At 33.3% G+C, this 18,288-nt stretch overlaps 2 protein-coding genes across 8 annotated transcripts; both read left to right on the top strand.

Annotated features, from left to right (window-relative positions):
• The first annotated feature begins 2,405 nt into the window (after window positions 1-2,405).
• LOC103492414 (YTH domain-containing protein ECT2) lies at window positions 2,406-6,727 on the top strand. Of its 4 annotated transcripts, none has more exons than XM_008452779.3 (9): window positions 2,406-2,729; window positions 3,256-3,332; window positions 3,599-3,749; window positions 3,898-3,971; window positions 4,090-4,692; window positions 4,780-5,373; window positions 5,464-5,676; window positions 5,764-5,910; window positions 6,006-6,727. In XM_008452779.3, exons 1-9 carry the CDS (start codon window positions 2,696-2,698, stop codon window positions 6,225-6,227), a joined length of 2,115 nt encoding a protein of 704 aa, XP_008451001.1. In that variant the 5' UTR covers window positions 2,406-2,695; the 3' UTR covers window positions 6,228-6,727. The 4 variants fall into 4 exon arrangements, with proteins under 4 accessions (XP_008451001.1, XP_008451002.1, XP_050937359.1 ...); XM_008452780.3 differs by having other exon boundaries at window positions 2,420-2,729; window positions 4,090-4,689; XM_051081402.1 differs by having other exon boundaries at window positions 2,421-2,729; window positions 3,689-3,749; window positions 4,090-4,689.
• A 3,782-nt stretch (window positions 6,728-10,509) lies between these two features.
• Window positions 10,510-16,373, top strand: LOC103492413 (uncharacterized). 4 transcript variants are annotated; one of them, XM_051081399.1, is made up of 5 exons: window positions 10,510-10,778; window positions 13,824-13,987; window positions 14,318-14,420; window positions 14,816-14,993; window positions 16,056-16,373. In XM_051081399.1, exons 2-5 carry the CDS (start codon window positions 13,907-13,909, stop codon window positions 16,069-16,071), a joined length of 378 nt encoding a protein of 125 aa, XP_050937356.1. In that variant the 5' UTR covers window positions 10,510-10,778; window positions 13,824-13,906; the 3' UTR covers window positions 16,072-16,373. The 4 variants fall into 4 exon arrangements, with proteins under 4 accessions (XP_050937356.1, XP_008450999.1, XP_050937357.1 ...); XM_008452777.3 differs by having other exon boundaries at window positions 10,511-10,778; window positions 13,875-13,987; XM_051081400.1 differs by having other exon boundaries at window positions 10,511-10,778; window positions 13,829-13,987.
• The last annotated feature ends 1,915 nt before the right edge of the window (window positions 16,374-18,288 follow it).

Below are 18,288 nucleotides of genomic sequence, written 5' to 3'. Positions count from 1 at the left end.
ATTTCTTTTAAATTATTTGAAAATAAATGGAATTAGTTTAGACTTATAGATTTTCTTTCTAATTCGATAATAATGATAATAAATAATAATAGGATAGATTACAATTTTGTTTTACGATAATCTTTCTTCGGTGGAAAGGAAATAAAAAATTTGTGTATTTTAGGTTGCATTAAATTTTTTTTTTTTTAGCCTATAAGTTATCAAATCAAGAGTTGCTATACATTGCAACTTTTTAGTATATATACACATTTAATACTCAATTTTACTCTATGACGTAGAGATAAAATAAAGTATTATATATAATAGAGAATAAAGTTAAAATAGATAGAAAAATTAGGTCAACGATGAATGAAGTACCAAATATGTATATACATACACACGTACGTACGTGTGTGTATATATATATATATACATATACATACGTAATAAGTAAAAAAAAAAAGTTGAATTTTAAAGATTTTTTTGGAAATAAAAAAAAATACTATTCTTACTTGGAGTGAAAAAAAATTATATAAAAAAGGTGAACTTTTAATTTCGTAACTATTAGGTTACAACCATTAAAAACGTTTGTGTTTAATAATTTTATGGCATGTTTTGTTTGTTTTTTTAAATTTACTGGGTATTTGATAATTTTAAATATTGACTGATTTCTGCCTTATAGAAATTTGAAGTTTGTGTCTACTTTTTGTATCTATCATATTCTTGGAGTAAAATTCTTAAAATGAGCTAATTGTCTGTATATTTAACACGCAATAAAATAAAAACAAAAAGTTGGAGACTTGTTATGCACGAACTTAAAAGTTTAAGAACAAGTGGTACGTTTTTTTAAGTGTCGTAACTTATGAGACAAAACATTATGGGTTATAAACCGATAAAAGTAAATGAAATTTGCCTATTTAAAAACCTATGATTGCATCGTCTATGAGATTCATTCATTAAGCTCTCACTTTTGGTCCTAGATTTTCGATCTCAATTTGCGCTTCGACCGTTGCTCTTAGATTGTCGCATGCACTCTTAATCCTTATTGACTCCTCTATATGTCTTCACTTGCTGCCACTGTTGCTCTACAACTATTATCTCTCCCTGTCCTTCTTTTCCACGATAGAATGCATAATCGCTAAGAGAGAGATAGGGAAGCAAGAAGAGAGAAGATAAGCAATAAGATAGGAGTGTTAGAAATGAGAAAAGAGAGATTGAACACATTTGAAAACATGAAATACAACTATGTAGCTTGACAACCTGACGTTTGTTTTTCGATAATTAATACAAATATGTATTATGTAATGTAATCTTACTCACAATAATATATAATTATTATACAAAATATTTAAACCCGAAACATATTCATATCAAAATAAAGAATGATTTCTTGGTAGCTAATATTTAGTGAGTAACTATCATTACTCTTAAGATTTAATAAACATACTATAAAAACATTTGAAGAACAAGTCATTAAATTATAACAAAATTCACGAATCAGCTGCAAAAACACATTTGAAAACATGAAATACAACCACGTATTTCATTTGAATAATTTGTTTTCAAATTACACATTAAACATGTTCTTAATTTGTCAAAAGTTACATCAAATTTCATTTGAGCCTCTCAAAACATGTCACTAATACAAAAATCCCAAATCACTTCCTAATATCACAAAATGAACACAAATCTAAAAAGTTCACTAGACTTAAGCTTACGAAACCAAACATCGATCTATCATTTCGTCCTTAACAAACATACAAAATATCTCAAATCATTTCCAACACAAAATAAAAACATCCAAACAGACTATACTTTCAAACAATAGAACATAGTCGCACAAACTAGATTAATTCTCCATCTCCAAATTTTATCCGAACTTTATTTTGATCGAGACGAACATAGGTTAGTGGTTAACATATTTATACTAAATCTAAAAAATTATCTCTTAAATTCCCTAGAAATATCATATCTCTTTCTCTCTCAATCTACAACAAGTCAAGACAATGACTAAGGTGAGGAAAGGGGAGCCTTAATTGTTAAGGCCAAAAAATCCAGGAGAAGGATAATCTTATCCAGGATAAGGACAACCTATCCTTGTTTTGAACAAGTAATTTGCCTTCCATAATTAGGATTAGTGGAAAATCCTATCCCAGATAGGGACATCCCTGTCCTTTCCCAATTAGGTTTTTCTTCCGCTAAGTGGCAACAACTCCACCACGTTCTTCTTTCCCTTATTCTCACCTATCTTTACATCACCCACCAATCAAATCCTCTCTTGACTTCTCTTTAGTCTTCTTTTCTTGTCATTCCACCACTCAAGTCCCGCCACGTGGTTTTTTGTCCAATGGGAATCGTAGGGGAATAACCCGCGGGTGAGGGTTTTCGTTCGAAAGAACTGAGTGAGCTATTTGAATCACCGTTTTGGATGTACAAAACCCTCTTTTTTTTCTTCTTCCTCAGAAACCCAGAAGAAAAAACCCTCTGGCGGCTGCGAGACCCGTTGTTTCCCCTTCGCCACCATCTCTCTCTCTTCTTTCTCTCTCTCTCTATTAGGGTTTTCACCCCCACCTTTTCCTTACCAGTATAAACCCTCAATCCTCCTCTATACCCAGTTCTTTGTTTTGGGATTTTAGGGTTTTTTTGGTTCATTTTTATATCATCTCTGTCAACTTTTTTCGCTTTGCTTTAATACCCTTGTTTGAGATCTACTACTATGGCTACTGTTGCTTCACCTCCTTCTACAGATCGTATCCTTACTATTTTATTTCATATGGGTTGTTGTCTGTTCCCTTTCGTTTTGTGTTTACCCTTTTTTTTATTTGAATTGGATCTTGGGTTTTTCTTCTTTTTGGTTTTGATTTGTAGATCTGTATTGGGTTTCTCTTCTTTTGTTGATTGTGGATGTGGTTGTATGGGTTTGGATTTTGTTTAGGTTATTGGGGATTTTATTATTTGGGTTCTGTTTGATCTGTTGTAGGGGAGTTGAAAGCTTGAAAGTATGACATGGGTTGCTTTTTTTAATTGATTAAATCTTTGTTTACGTTTGTATTTTTGAAGGTTCTAGGTTTTTGAGTGATGGGATCTGGTTTGTTTTTGCATCTATTTGGAAGATTTCTCTGTGTTGTGTAATAGTATTGGGTTTAGAATTGGATTTGAACTGAAAAATAATGTTTTTTTACGTCTCTTTGTGTATTAAACGTGTTTCAGTGTTTTTAGACTGTGGTAATTTTGTGGATACCATGTGTGTATTTCCTTTACTTCTGATTTTTACAGAAGCTGCAGATTTGCTTCAGAAGTTGTCATTGGATGCTCAGGCCAAGCCTGTTGAGATTCCGGAGCCGACGAAAAAGGTACTGCTTGTAAGATTTGGGGATGGAGTTCTGTATTTATGTAGATGTCTTGCAAGAGATTCGAAGTTCATAGATGCACCTTGACACAAGTATCTCTTAGAGTGAATATTTATATAATAATAATAAAAAGAATGGAGATATTGTTTCAAGTTCTGTCTTTCTTGTCAACTCTACCAACTTTGGTGGAGAGTTGGTGAAACTTCGACTAGTTAGACAATTGCAACTCATGCTAAATAAGCTGACGCTGGAAAATTTTCTTTGTCTAGCAATCTGCTAATCAGTATGGGTCCATTGATTCTGGGAATGCTGCTATTAGTCAAATTCCAAATGAACGGTCTGTGACTCCATTTTTACAGGAATTCATGGATCCAAGCATGTGCTATCTTCCTAATGGATATCCGTCTTATTACTATGGAGGTAAGTTGATTTCGGGATTCTAGAATTTGAATACACTTGGGTGTCTCATTAGAATGACATCTTTCTTACTGTATTCAAGCTTGAGTATGATTTATGTTCCTGGAAATGTGACTTTTGTGATTTCTAACTTCCGAGTGTTGTTTTATAGGGTTTGATGGGACTGCAAATGACTGGGATGATTATTCAAGATACACAAATTCAGATGGGGTTGAAATGACTTCTGTAAGTTTTTGCTTTTATATTGATAATGAATTTCCTCCACAGTTCTTTTTTCAATCAAATTGATACTTCTGCTATGTTCCAACTTGATACGATCTGGTTTTTCTTACCAAATTTTCAGGGAGTCTATGGAGATAATGGATCTCTTATGTATCACCACGGTTATGGATATGGACCCTATGGTCCTTATTCACCTGCAGCTTCTCCGGTTCCCTCTATGGGGAATGATGGCCAGTTGTACGGACCTCAGCACTACCAATATCCTCCATACTTTCAGCCTCTTACTCCGACCAGTGGGCCGTATACTCCTAGTCCCACAACAGTTCCTCCAACACAGGGAGACATTTCTACCTCTGCGGCCACTGAGCAAAAGCCAATTCCTGTGGAAACAACTAATCCAAATGGTACTGGCTTGACAAATGGTGGGGGAACAAAGGGAAACAATGGTGCAGCTCCGATGAAATCTTCATATCAAAATTCAACATTTGGTTCAAATGCCTATGCAAGGGGTGCTTTGCCAGGGCATATTCCTGCTTCTGGTTATCAAGATCCCAGATATGGCTATGATGGGTTGAGGAATTCTTTCCCATGGTCAGATGGTCCACTGTACTCAGATGGACAGTCTAGGCTTGTCAGTAGCTCTACTATTACCTCTTCTATCTCAAATGCAAACAACATACCTTCTTCAAGGAGTCCAAGCTTCCGTCCCGGATCTCACTATGTAGTAAGCATTCTTTATCTACTTTAAATCTCCTTTTCAGTATTGAATTAATCATAATTTAATCTGCTTTTGCCGTCTTTTTTGCTGCAGGGTTTTCCTCATCCTAGACCCATGTCAGGAATGAATACCACCCAGGGTTATATAAACCGGATGTACCCCAATAAGTTGTATGGTCAATTTGGAAACACAGTGAGATCTGGTGTAGGGTTTGCCTCACATGGTTATGATTCAAGAACTAATGGGCGTGTGTGGCTTGCGGTGGACAACAAATTTAAGCCTAGGGGTCGAAATGGTGGGTATTATGGATATGGAAATGAGAATATGGATGGTTTGAATGAACTGAATAGGGGACCAAGAGCTAAGGGTAGCAAGAACCAGAAGGGATTTGTGCCTAGTGTTCTAGCTGTGAAGGGGCAACTTTTACCACCAATGAACGCTACAGATGAGGAAGAGAAAGATAAGGTGTCTACTCCAGACCGTGATCAATACAACAAATCAGATTTTCCTGAAGAATACGCTGAGGCCAAATTCTTTGTTATTAAATCATACAGTGAAGATGATGTGCATAAAAGTATCAAGTATAATGTTTGGGCTAGTACACCTAATGGCAACAAGAAACTTGATGCTGCATACCAGGAAGCTCAAGAGAAGGCTGGTGGTTGTCCCATTTTTCTTTTCTTTTCGGTGCGTATCTAGTTGAGATGGTTGATTTTTTAATTACATCTATGGTTTTTCTTATTCTTGCATTTTGATATTGTGTTCATCCTTGGATAGGTCAATACCAGTGGGCAATTTGTTGGCCTTGCTGAGATGATTGGACCAGTCGACTTTCAGAAGAACTTGGAATACTGGCAACAAGACAAATGGAACGGCTGTTTCCCTGTTAAGTGGCATGTAGTGAAGGATGTTCCCAACAGTCTTTTGAAACACATCATTCTTGAAAACAATGAGAACAAGCCCGTTACCAATAGCAGAGACACACAGGAGGTAGTTTCTTTTTTTTTGCCAACTTATAATTCGATTCGGTAAATCTTAGTTGTGACTGGTCTTGAAAAACATTTGTTTTGTTTGTAGGTCAAGCTGGAGCCTGGCCTTAAGATGGTTAAAATCTTTAAGGAGCATGTGAGCAAAACATGCATATTGGATGATTTTGGTTTCTACGAGGCTCGACAAAAGACAATCCAAGAAAAGAAAGCCAAGCAGCAGCAGTTCAAGAAACAGGTGCTTATCCCGATGGGGTCGTGAAAACCCCGATCCGTTATCTTCAAATTGGGTTTGGATTGTTTCTGTTTGTTTTAACGCTTCTAGCAATGCAGGTTTGGGAAGGGAAGCCTACTGATGAGAAGAAGGAAGTTTCTGAAGTAGTGGATGTGAAAACACCAAAGCCAGTTGAAGCTACAAATGATTTGGTAAAGGAGGAAACAAAGATCTCAGAGAATGGATCAGTTTTGAAAACTGTAGATGCCCCAAAGGGCAGCGCAAAACCAGTTACAACAACACCATCAGAGAAGAGAAGTGGTGTAGCAAACGGATACTAAGTGTGCGGGTGGTGGTTTAGCTGTCTTCTTCTCCCCCTCCTCCTCTGCCTGCAGTTTAATGGAAGCTTCTTGGTACAAGGAGTTTTGTCAAAAGTTTTGCTGCTTTGGATATATAAAAAAAGGAACAAGCTACTGGCTAGTTTCTCTCCATACTTATTTTGGCTACAATTATGGAATATGTCTCTTCTTGCTTTTGCTAGTCTCCAGAATGAATCCACAATACTACTGATGATGATGCTTTTTAGATTTTTTACAAAATCAATGGGTGGTGAGAGCTGAGTTAAAATGATGACGATGATGAGATGATGATGATGCAGTCAGGTCTCAGTTCATTAGACAACATCTCTTCTTTTTGAGTTCTATTATTTTAAGTGGGTGGCAATTTTAACAGGGTTTTGGTTTCTAGGATTGTAGCTTTTCTTTTTCTTTCTTTTTCTCCTCTTCTAGTGTTTAGTGGCTTTTTTTTCCTCCTCATATCTATTAAGATCAAGTTCTTTTTATCTCCCTCATCCCCTCTATTTTCTCATGGTTTTTGTTCTCTTTATTTTTTCTTTTTTACTCTACTTGTTTGGCGATTTCCTTTCTTGTAAATCTCTAGATCTGATAAAGTTGTGTTTGGTCTGCTGTTGCTGCTTCTGTATCAGTAAAGAGCTAGAAGGAAGCAAGTTGGGAAATAGTGCAATATAAAATCCTTTAATTAATCCTTTTTCTTTCCGTCTAGATTTCCAACTATTTTTCTGCCCCTTTGGCCTATGTAACAGTGAAGTTAATAAGTGATCTCTTAATAGACAAATTTATGTTTTGGTAAAGTGTGACATTGGGATAAAATTTGGTGAGAAAATAACCAGTGATCTGGTTTTCTTGAAAATAATGTCGAATGACTAAGTTGCTAATGTTAGATTCAAGCGAAATTGTTGAAGCAGAAAATAATATCGACTTGGCTCTGAGTCTTTAAACCTCCAAATTTAAAATTGAGTCCTCGAATAAATTGTATTTATTAGTTTGAGAATCTTTATCATTTGTGAGTCATTTTTTAATTCTTAAAAGTTTAGGGGTTCACGTAATTACAAGGGTAGGTTTTGAGAGTTTTTCATCATTTTATAAAAAAATGTTAGTGGCACAACATAAGTGTTGGATATACGCTGATTTCAATGATAGAATTCAAGTTTGGTTTAAGTTGATTAAATCAATCAAACTAGGTTTAAATTAATAAAAGTATAAAGTTCGGAGGTTAAAATTGAGACAAGTTGGTTTAGTATATGATTTGCCAACTTGCATTTCAGAGTTAGTTGAGGAAATTTTTGGTTTATATTGAGTTGGATGTGCAAAGGTGGTTGTTAGGGTTTCAGATTAAGATCGTCAAATATTGAATTTGCTATTTTTACAACCTCAGACAACCAAAACTTTAATTTCTCTCTATACCACAGGTTGTTTACTAACAAATAACCAATAGTCGTCTACAGCCCACCCCTTCCTGTCAACTATCTCGACATTTTACACGTGCAATATACGTGAAATTTTAATGAATTCTTTCTATGATATACTTTTAATATTAGATATAATTCTCGAGTAACAAGATATTTAAAAGTTAATAAAACTACAAAAGACTATTTTATTCAAATATGTCACATAACATTTGATTTTTAAAAATGTGGAAGATGGTTGGTTATTGGAACAATACCCTAAAAATTATTAGAGTATGGAGAAGAAGAGATAAGTAAATTATTGATCACTTCCTATTTTCCTCAAATTCTCAAATTTCTTACTAATAGAAATAGAATAAAGATGCTTTAAAGAAAAACCCTTATTCATTTGAGACATTTTTTTTCATGAAGATATCAAAGATATTTACAATACCGATACAAAATAGGAATTAAAAAATAATTGTTATGATTAATAAAAAGAGAGGTAGATTCTCTAACAATCAAAGATTTAGGGAAAAATATATATCATATTTGAATCTAAAAAACAAATAATCTTATTAAAAATCTTTAGTTTTATAAATTGTCATATCTATGATAAAATCCATACTTAATATTCAGAACAAATCTAACAAATTTCAAAATAATTGTTCATTATTTAATCTTTTGCAAAATAGAAAAGAAAATTCAAATCCAAATAAATTTCGTATTTATAAAATTTGACTAAACTTTAATTAAGTTAAATAAAATTTTACTATGTACAATTTATTTATCTAAATTCAGGTTTTTGTAAAAGAATAATAAATAATTCCAAAATAGGTTTGGAAAAGTAGATTAATATTAAATAAAAAGATATTGAGATTTTGTGAATAATAATAATAATTTTATGCAAAAAGAAATCAGAAATATATTTTAAATTTAAAATATTAATAAAAAATTTAAAATTTATTGAAAGTAATTAAAAGGTAGATTAATATAAAAAAATAAAAAGATAATTAAGATTTTACGAATACTTAGAGAAAATGAAAAAGATTTAAAAATCACCGATATATAAATATTCAAATTCATTTACATTCTCTTAAATTTCCCTCCATTGCCTTTTTCCCAATCTCCCCAACATCGAAATCACCATTAAAACATTATAGATAGGTGCATGAAGAATTCATCAAATTTTGAGAAACAATCTCGAAAGTATTTCAAACCTGGTGAGTTAGCACGTATGCGAGACTTGCAAATCATCTCGAAACGAAATCGAGTTAAATCAGTTTCGAAGATTTACCTCCACCGTGCTCTAGAATCGCCTCCAATTTTTGATATCTACAATCAATTAGAGCTTAGAGTGACAGAGGATAGTCGTGGTGGTGCTCCGTTTTTCCTCGATAGGAAGAAGATCACTACAATTAAGCCGTTGAATTGTTTTTCGAACCCTAATTTGGAGATTCCGACGATCAAGTGAAGGTGACATGTGACAACTAGAATATTGATTCAGTTTCTTTGGAAGGGCTTGAAATTTGAATATACAAAAGAAAATCATTTATAGGAAACACTTCTGTAGAGAGTCATTTTCAAAATGGCAAAAATATTAAAATTATTTACAAAGCAAAATTCATCAAACAATTAAAATTTATTTAAAATTTTTGGCTATATTTTATAAATAGTTTCTTTTTTGCCATCATTAAAATAGTATACATTATATATTGTGAGATATCTCTTTGGAAGTGTAATGAATTGTATGTGACTGTAACACCAAACTTCTTTTGGATCGAAAACTATATGTTGATTATTTTTTATTGTTAAATTTTTAAAAATATTTGATAAGTTTTGCATAAATTGGAATTTTGTTTTGGAGAAGTATCGAGGAAGTTTTAATTCTCATCGAAGAAAATGCATTTTGTTCGAATGAATGTTAAACAAATTCTTATTTGTTACCTATTAAATTACTGATCTATAATTTTACTATAAATGAGTCTTCTACATTAACATCGCAAAGATAGATATAGGACTAAACTTGTCGTTTAACCTTATTTGAATTATTCCCCTATGATATATTTTTTTTTTTACGTTTGTATTATCCAAACACAAACCAATTATGTTCCCTGAGCACCCCCAAGTTACTTAATAAAGTTGGAATGAGGATCATTATTGTTAAGTAAACCATCCATTAACTCATCATTCATCATTGTCTAGTAGTTATGTGTATAGTTGCTTAAGGGGACTAAACAATTTTTTTAGAGTATGTGATTGTTGAATCAAGTTGTCTCTTGTCGACAAAGAAAATTGTTTCGGATCGATGATTTTAAGAGATTCGTTTTCTTACTTTTCTCATTTGGAGGTTCAACATATTTTACAAAGATTAAAACATTAATATCAAAAATTGAATTCTACGTATATATGGATAAAATATCTATATTGAATGATGAATTAATGTGAAATTGCTCCCTTTCTGTGACATTGTTTTTAATAACATTAGCTATTGATGTTGATATTTATTCAATAAGTATGAAATTAAGTTCATTGATTTCATGATGCTTCCGACTTTACGAGGACTTCCTACAAGTTGATCATCGAAATTTTAAGTTTGTATTTTAAATGTTTCTGACGTTTAACAAGTTAGTATAAACAAATCGCTAAACTTTAGAAATGTTTTTTCTTTAGATTTATGACTTTCAACTTTATACATCTAAATAGGTTTTAGTTATGCTTGAAGTTTGCAAAGATTATGTGATATGTTAGATACAAAGTTTGAAATTTGATATCTAATATGACAATAAATTTTCAGTTGTAGATTCATGAAAAAAATGTTGAATAAACACTGCTAGAAATTTAAGTTTTAATGACATACAAAAACGAGATTTTTGTTGACACAATTTTGTCGTGTCATTATATTCTACGAAAGTGTTGAATTTCGTAGTTCTCCCTCTCTCTCGCAAAATCGCTCAAAATCCCGTCGTCGAAACGATCCTCCGGCTCCCACTGTCGATACAATCCTCCAGCCGCCGCTGTCGAAAGAATTCTCCAGCCAACGCCGTTGAAATTCGGGACGTCGCAACGCCGTCGGAATCAAGTTCGCGCCATCTCTGTTCGTCGTCTTCCGCCGTCCAGTGCTTCTCCTTGCTCCCTCCTCTGTCCGGTTCGTTCTCCGTTCATTCCTATAGTGCTCGTTTTTGCTGGTTATTTCGTTTTCTTGCTTCCGTGTTCTAATGTTGGAATTTGACACGTAAATTTAAAATTCTTTTGAGTTTGATTGTGGTTTACTGAATAGCATTTCATTAGGGTTTTGTATCATAAACGTGAAGAAGATTACTTGTTGTTGCGAGTTATGAGCGAACGAGGAAGAGATTTTGAGTGAATGTTAGGATTTTGAGTATATGTTAGGATTTTGAATATATGTTAGGATGGAAAGGGTGAGAACAGAGGGAACGAGAACTTGAGCGAGGTGTCTGCAATTAGTAAGTAAAATTTCTCCATTACCACTGGTGCAAATTTCAAACAAAGGGGATATCTTGAGACACCAGAGTAGGAACACTTGTGGCACATGCTCTACGTGACTGATGAGCCCGAGACCACAAAAGAGAATTGAAAAAGAAAAACATCACCCATGGATGACAACAACTTTCACCACCAATCAATAAAATGAGGCTGGATTCAAGATGTATGCCTATGGATTCAACACCCTGATCCCAAATCGAAGATACCAAACAAAGGGACACAGAAATCATTGTCCATGAGATTGTAGAAACTCCACACTGAAAATTTCTATTAAAAACACAGGAATCTACAGTTTGTACAATCATTTGCACAAGCATCTTCAAAACATAAATCAAAAAATGATTCACACTAGAACGTGAATTAAGAATTTAAGAGGACAAGTTTGAAGCACACTGCCTTCGGCATTGAATCAATGTCTTCTTCTTGGACCATTGGAAAGCAACAAACCGTAAATTCTAGTTGCACTTTTTTACTTGAACCTTTTGAGTTGATTGTTGAACTTTAGGCCCCTATGGTGTTTTACTAATTTTGAAGATCTAAGTTGAAGTTTCTTCATTTGGTAACTGCTCTCGTCTTTTACTCTTTGTCAAATGGTAACAACTCCTTATTCACGTATGGATTAAAGTATATAGATCAAGTTGACCATCGTGCTTATCCTTTGGCCGACAGGTCCAATGCCAATTCAAATAAAAGGTTTAAGTCATGGTGACTACATACTTGGTATTTAATATTATAAAGAGTAACTATGATTATGATGGTTCAATAGATATATGGAAGAAATTATAGGTCTAGCCATACCATTATAGTATAGGTCAGGCTTACACTCTACTACTGATAGGTTTGTCTACTATTGTGGTACTTCAAAATGGTCCCATTAGACATTAATAAATGTTAAATTTGGTCTGAAATCTGGTCTGGTTTGAATTTATTAACTATGGTCTTTCTGGTGGTAGTTCATATTTATGACGATTGTAATATTGGTCACCAGGTTGAGATTATGCTGGATGGTTTGATATCGACTTGTTTTGCCGACATCTATTGCAGTCATGTCTGTTTTCTTCTTTTCCTTATAGCTTGGTAAAAACTTGGATAAATTCCTCTTGCATTATCATCTAGGCACAGTTGGGGGTGGCGTTTTGGTTAATCTGGTTTAGCCTTTGAACTGTTATGTGTTTGGTTTGATTTGTTTGTAAGTTGAACTTTTCAATTTAGCATTTGAAATTCTATGTATATTTATAGGCAAAAAATTTAATTTACTCAATTTTGTGCAGATGATTAATTAAGTAAAAATAACTAGAAATAAGTTGTAAAATGGGTAATCCAGTACGTAAAGGGTACTAAGAACTATGGTTAAATATGGATAGATAGTGATTATGAAATTCAATGTTAATAAAGTTTTGTTGACTTGATTTTACCTTTTGATTTAGATAAGAGAAGATCTATATCTGTCTTTTAACAAACCTTTTAGAAAGGAGTATAATTAAGTGGTCTTCTAGTGTTGCATTCTTTTGTTTGAATGATTTTGATGTGTTCATTATTATGCTTATTCATGCATTGACTATTATAGTCAAGTTCAACTTTATTCTCATATAGTTTTAAGGAAAAAAATATCATTCCCATCTAGTTCAGTTCAATGTAGTTTATCACATTCCAAGAGATTTAGTTAAACACTTGTCCTTAACATATCAAATATTGTCTGCTTAGAGAACGTCCAGGCTTTTAACTTGGAGTTTGCACTTTAGTTACTCTAAGTTGTTTATTTCATGCGGGGTGAATTGAGCTTAGTTGGAATTCTTACCGTGCATTTAGACTATCTTTCTTCACTTTTCCATTCAAGCTGTAATTAGTTAAGATTGTTCCAATTCCTCATATCTTCCTTTTTCTCCCTTGCTACATCTTCCATGGGGTTTTCTTTTCAAAATTTATAGAAACCCCCCCACCCCCCAAAAAACAAAAGCTGCTCAATATAGAACCTAAGTATCTTGTGCGTTTCTGCTGCAAACAAGTTTGACTAAAGCCTAACTTCTTAGATATTTGAATTCGAAATCGTCTAATGGACAAATTATGGATGATGGAGAAGAGAGTGTCTACGGAGTATGAATTGGGAGTGGAAGCGTCCATTCAATTTGGTTTTCGTGATGGCAAAGGTTCCGGTACTATTAGGTGTCCATGTTTGAAATCTGGGAATCATTTGTCGCTCCACTGCCGCTGGTGATAAGCTCTTGAGTTCTTGAACCAGGCCCTAATGATGAATTTTAGCTTCTATTTTGTTGTAAATTAATCTCTTCGTTTCAAGATCATCGATATATTACTCAAGGACTAATTTTGTTTGGGTAATTTATGCTAGCGGTCACGGACTAATTTTGGCATATTAACCTTGGAATCTTCCTTACATTGGCATGTAATGGATAGGTCAAACAAAGTTGTGTGAGCGGTTTTTGGTCAATGTGATCATGTTCTACATGTAATAACCTATAAGGGTAGTGACAAGATGTTTATGTTATGGAAATCGTGTTAGTTTGAGCTTACACATCTACTTTGTTGAGTTTTTACTTTCATTGTTGGTCTATTTCACAGTTTGAAGTTAGAGTTAGCTTTGATTTTTCCTTTAGGTTTGTTTACTCAAACTATTTTAGCTTTGTTTGTGTATTAATTTTTTTCTTTTTTCTTTTTTTACTTTTGGAAGATCAGTGAAAGTTGATGCTTGTTGTGACAGTTTAATAATTTGACTTTGAAGTCTTTTCTGGAGTAATATTGCGGAAGATTTCTATGGAAGAGGCGAATGAAATTTTGAAGAATAACAGAGTTGAAGATATCAGTTGGCTTTGTTCACTATCTGAATCAGAACTTGTAAGTTCATTTGGAATCAGAGTTTCTTTCTCGTTATTTCAATAATGTTTGCATTTGTCATTGATTTATTGAATCCCTTTGCCTACGTGCTAACTTGCTTATAATCCGAGCATTCTTCTTGTTGATGTTGTATACCTACAATGTTTCTTGTTCTTTTTTTTCTTTCTTGGAAACGATTAATATCTTCTACTTGACCTTGATTGATAACAATGGACGATGAAAGTACAGACATTGTGAGCTGTGTGGGCTTTTCTTCTTATTTTGATTTATGAGAACTTTTTACCATCATTTTCCGAACAAATTGACACAGTATTATGGTGTATGTGGCAGGACCTGCTGATTAGCATTAAAATGCTAGTTCTCCAACGTGCAAAAGCAATTGGTCATGAAAATTTAGCTGAAAAATTTGATTTGAAGACGCTACGTGCTATTGGTAGGTTGCATTTATTCCAATTGTATTACCTCTATTTATGCCTTTTGTCTATTAAGTTGTTAGTTTAAGCATAGCTAGGTGGACAAGACACCCATTGTCATCTCAAAAGTCAACAATTCAATTCCTCACCCACCCTATTGAGCTAAAACAAAAATATGAGTCTTGCTCCACTATTTTGGTGCTATCTACTATATTAGTTGCTGAACCAATTACCATTCAATCCAAAGGTTGATATGTTTGATCTCCCACTCTAACACCGTTGAACTAGGGAAAATAATTGTCTAGAAAATAGGTGTAAATTCTCTTTCTGGCATCATTGTCATACAGCCACTGCGTTAGTTATTTTCCATATTAGTTGCTGAACTAATTTTGTATTTGTGGCGCTATAAATGAAGGGTTTGTTTTGATGGAACATCTTAAAGGAGAACTTAGGACATCAGATGTTTCGGATCTTTCTCAATCTGCTACCTTAAATGCGTGCAACTTGTTAGACAGCAATGTTGAGAAAATTTTGTCAATTGATGAGATAATGGCAAGTATCTGCTCAGACAGAAGGAAGAAACCAGGAAAAAGGTTGGTACGATTTACAAGTTGTTGGGTTTGTATTGTTCAAGAGCACATTTTGGAAAAAATAGTGAAATGTCATGTTAATTATTGCTTTGTTATCTTAATACTTCATATTAACAGGGGAAAAAAACTTTTGACAACTACATTAACCTTTTGGTATTCGTAAGGCCTTCTATTCATATTAATTTTCATCGTGCATTGGATAGATAAGTAGTAGATCAGTTTGATCATGTCTGTTCCTAATATTTTTGCTCCGTCCTCTGGAGTGGTTGTTGTTTCCATTGCGTTTTCTTATTTAGGTGTTTAGAATCACGTTGGGAAGATGTGAGGCCTCATGATCATTATATGATACACGAGTTACTTCTCTCGTATGCAATTAGCATAGAGATGGAGATATTCATGTTTATCCTATATGATATTAAATATATGAAGTCCCCTCGGGTATTTGTTCCAAAAAAGAAAAAAGAAAAATTTGACCCAAGATAGATGAACCCAAAGAGATCTTGAGAGAGAGGAGGTATGCTGAGGATCTTGCATCAGAAAAACTTACCATCATACATGAGTTACTCCGCTCATTATCAACTTATTTTTATAGGAAGTACTAAGAAGTACTTACTTTCTCACCCCTACATTCTCTTGTTTTCTGCCTTCCTCAAGTGATCGGATTCATTCTGTTCTATTTACAATCGTAGATTTACTAATTCATTTGAGACATAGTCTCAGTAAATAATGATTAAGAGGTCAAAGGTTCAATCTGTGGTGGTTACCTACGTAGAAATTATTTTATTACGAGTTTTCTCGACACTCAAATATTGTAAGGTTTGGTAGGTTGTCCTGTGAGATTAGTTGTCGTGTGCATAAGCTATGATTGACACTCATGGATATAAAAAAAACACATGGTATCATTTGAATTGAACCTAATTATAATTTCATGTATGGATTCTAATGTTCTTAATTACTTGCACATTGTGCTTTAGTTTAATGCTGTGCTTCTCAATTTGCATTCCCAACATTTGAACTCATACTCTTTCTCTTGTCTTCTTTTCCCTCTCTCCCCTCTCTTTCTAGGCCACGTAAAAATTAGGTTGATTCGAGATACAAGAACGAGAAGTCGTGAATTAGAAAAGACTAGAAGTTCATGGAAGTTGTCTTTGCCAACATGTCGGCATCATGCAGCTTCCCACACTGCAAGACTTGGCAGGAATCATTCTAACAACCATGGTCGTCGCAAACATTTTTGTTAGTTATAGATATAATAGTGTAGGCAGCGAAAGGAACATATATATTAATGGTTCGAGCTATATCAGATGATAGAGAAAATTTTGTAGTTCTCCGAACGAAGAATGTGAGAATTTTGTTAAATTACAAGTTTAGTTTTTATTTGTCTATTTGGTAAAATATAGTCTAGTCTTTGTCATGATTGATTTTGTTTTATATTGATATGACCTCTCTTTGTAATCTAAATCACTTTAGATTAGAATTAAATTAGATGTAATTATGTCATTCGCTTTAAGCTTTTATGAAGTCTTATCGCTATCTAAAAATTTCAAATTTGTCTTAAAATAGCATGAACTTTTCTGTTAAAATGAGGACAAGTGACTTTAGCGATGACAAAATACATATAATAGCTTGAGTGGTAGGATTAAATCTACCCTTTAACTCTTGATTAACTTTCAATTATTCTTTTAATTTTTTTCTTATCGTACTAAATTTTTCGTTAAAAAGATACAAGAATAATGCGACCGAGACTTAAAGTCTCATCTGGACATACTTTTTTGGAGGTGAGCTTACAAATTTGAAGGGTTTTAATCATAATAATACAGGTAAAGGACAAATTAGTTTAGAATTGTAGGAATTTTTAATTCATTATAGAAGTGGAGGAAAAGCTACGTATTAGGAGCAAATTCATACAATTTTATAAATTGACAACCTCTTTGATTATGAAAAATTGAATACTGGAAAAAGTCAATACAATAACAAAAATTGATAATTGCTTTGACTACAAGTAATCCAACATTGAAAAAGTTGAATAAAAGAGTTCTGAGAGAGAGAAAAAAATGTTCGTATGTAAAAGAAAATTAGAAAGTAGTTTTTGTCCTCAACTATCGTGAATAAATGTATCAAGAAACTTTTAAGATCAAAACATATTTTAAACTCGAAAGAAAGATGTGCGTTCATATAAAACCTCCACGGTAAACAAGCTAATAATCTGGGTTGCAATATTTGTTGCGAGCCCTTTTACATATAAATCATTAAAGAATTCGATCAAAATGTAACTGTCTTTTAATTTTAGTTAAACATGGATTAAAAAATCACACCTCTAATAGTACAAATGCAAAATATCACCGGATAAAATCATTAGTCACATTACCACAAATCTCTATAAACAATGTTAAGCTATGAAGATCTAGATCAAAATCTATGAGGTTTCATCTGATTGAAAAAGAAAAAAATCCAATAGGTGGAGAGACAAGTAATGTGTTTTGGGCATCATGTAACCAGAGACCCTTTTCAATGACTCCAAAAGGAAAGGGTAACTAATCTCAAAAGACAGCCTTAACCTTAATTTTTGTGTGCTAACTAATTCACTTCATACTCCCAATAATAACTAAGACATTAGAGTACGGTAGACTCAGCACCACACTAATGTGAGGATCTCTTAGTTCGAAAAGTGAGACTAGACTAAGAAATATGGACCCAAAAGCCAAGTCCACAAGAGACTCACAACGGCAACCAATGCAAAAGAGATTCGAGCGCCAACACACAAATTAAGCAAATGTTGGAACCACAAATGTTGATCAATTGATAATGAAATGTTACTTTTATTCTTCCCTTTTGGTAATTAAATAATATTTTTTAACTTTAACATATAAGTGTGAGTGATAGAATCAATCATTTGGGTTATGTTCATCATCTAAAAGAATTACTATGTGAACAATTTACATGTTCGAGTTTTTCATAGGGAATTATTCCCCATTTTTTTTTCCAAAAATATATATCCAAATTGAAAGTAACCTTTCATCATTCGTTTTAAATGAGATATATTAATGTATGGAACATTTGGTATTCATGATCCAATCCTTTCGGGATGTGCTACTATGATTTTCTCTTTTGTAAGGCCTTGGAGCTACGGAGCCCACCGTATATTAGAACCTTTTGGCTCATCCCTTCTGCTATATGACATAGATACAACCTTCTAACATGCAATGGTCACAAAAATTCAAACGTTGATCTTATATTCTATTAGTTGGGAGATGAACGTGGTGGAATCTTTTGATCATATTCTTACATCAGACTTCAT

The sequence above is a fragment of the Cucumis melo genome, chromosome 2 (assembly GCF_025177605.1).
Source record: "Cucumis melo cultivar AY chromosome 2, USDA_Cmelo_AY_1.0, whole genome shotgun sequence".
Lineage (NCBI taxonomy): Eukaryota > Viridiplantae > Streptophyta > Magnoliopsida > Cucurbitales > Cucurbitaceae > Cucumis > Cucumis melo.
Note: the sequence above shows the minus strand (reverse complement) of the source record. Positions and strands in the feature narration are given on the sequence as shown.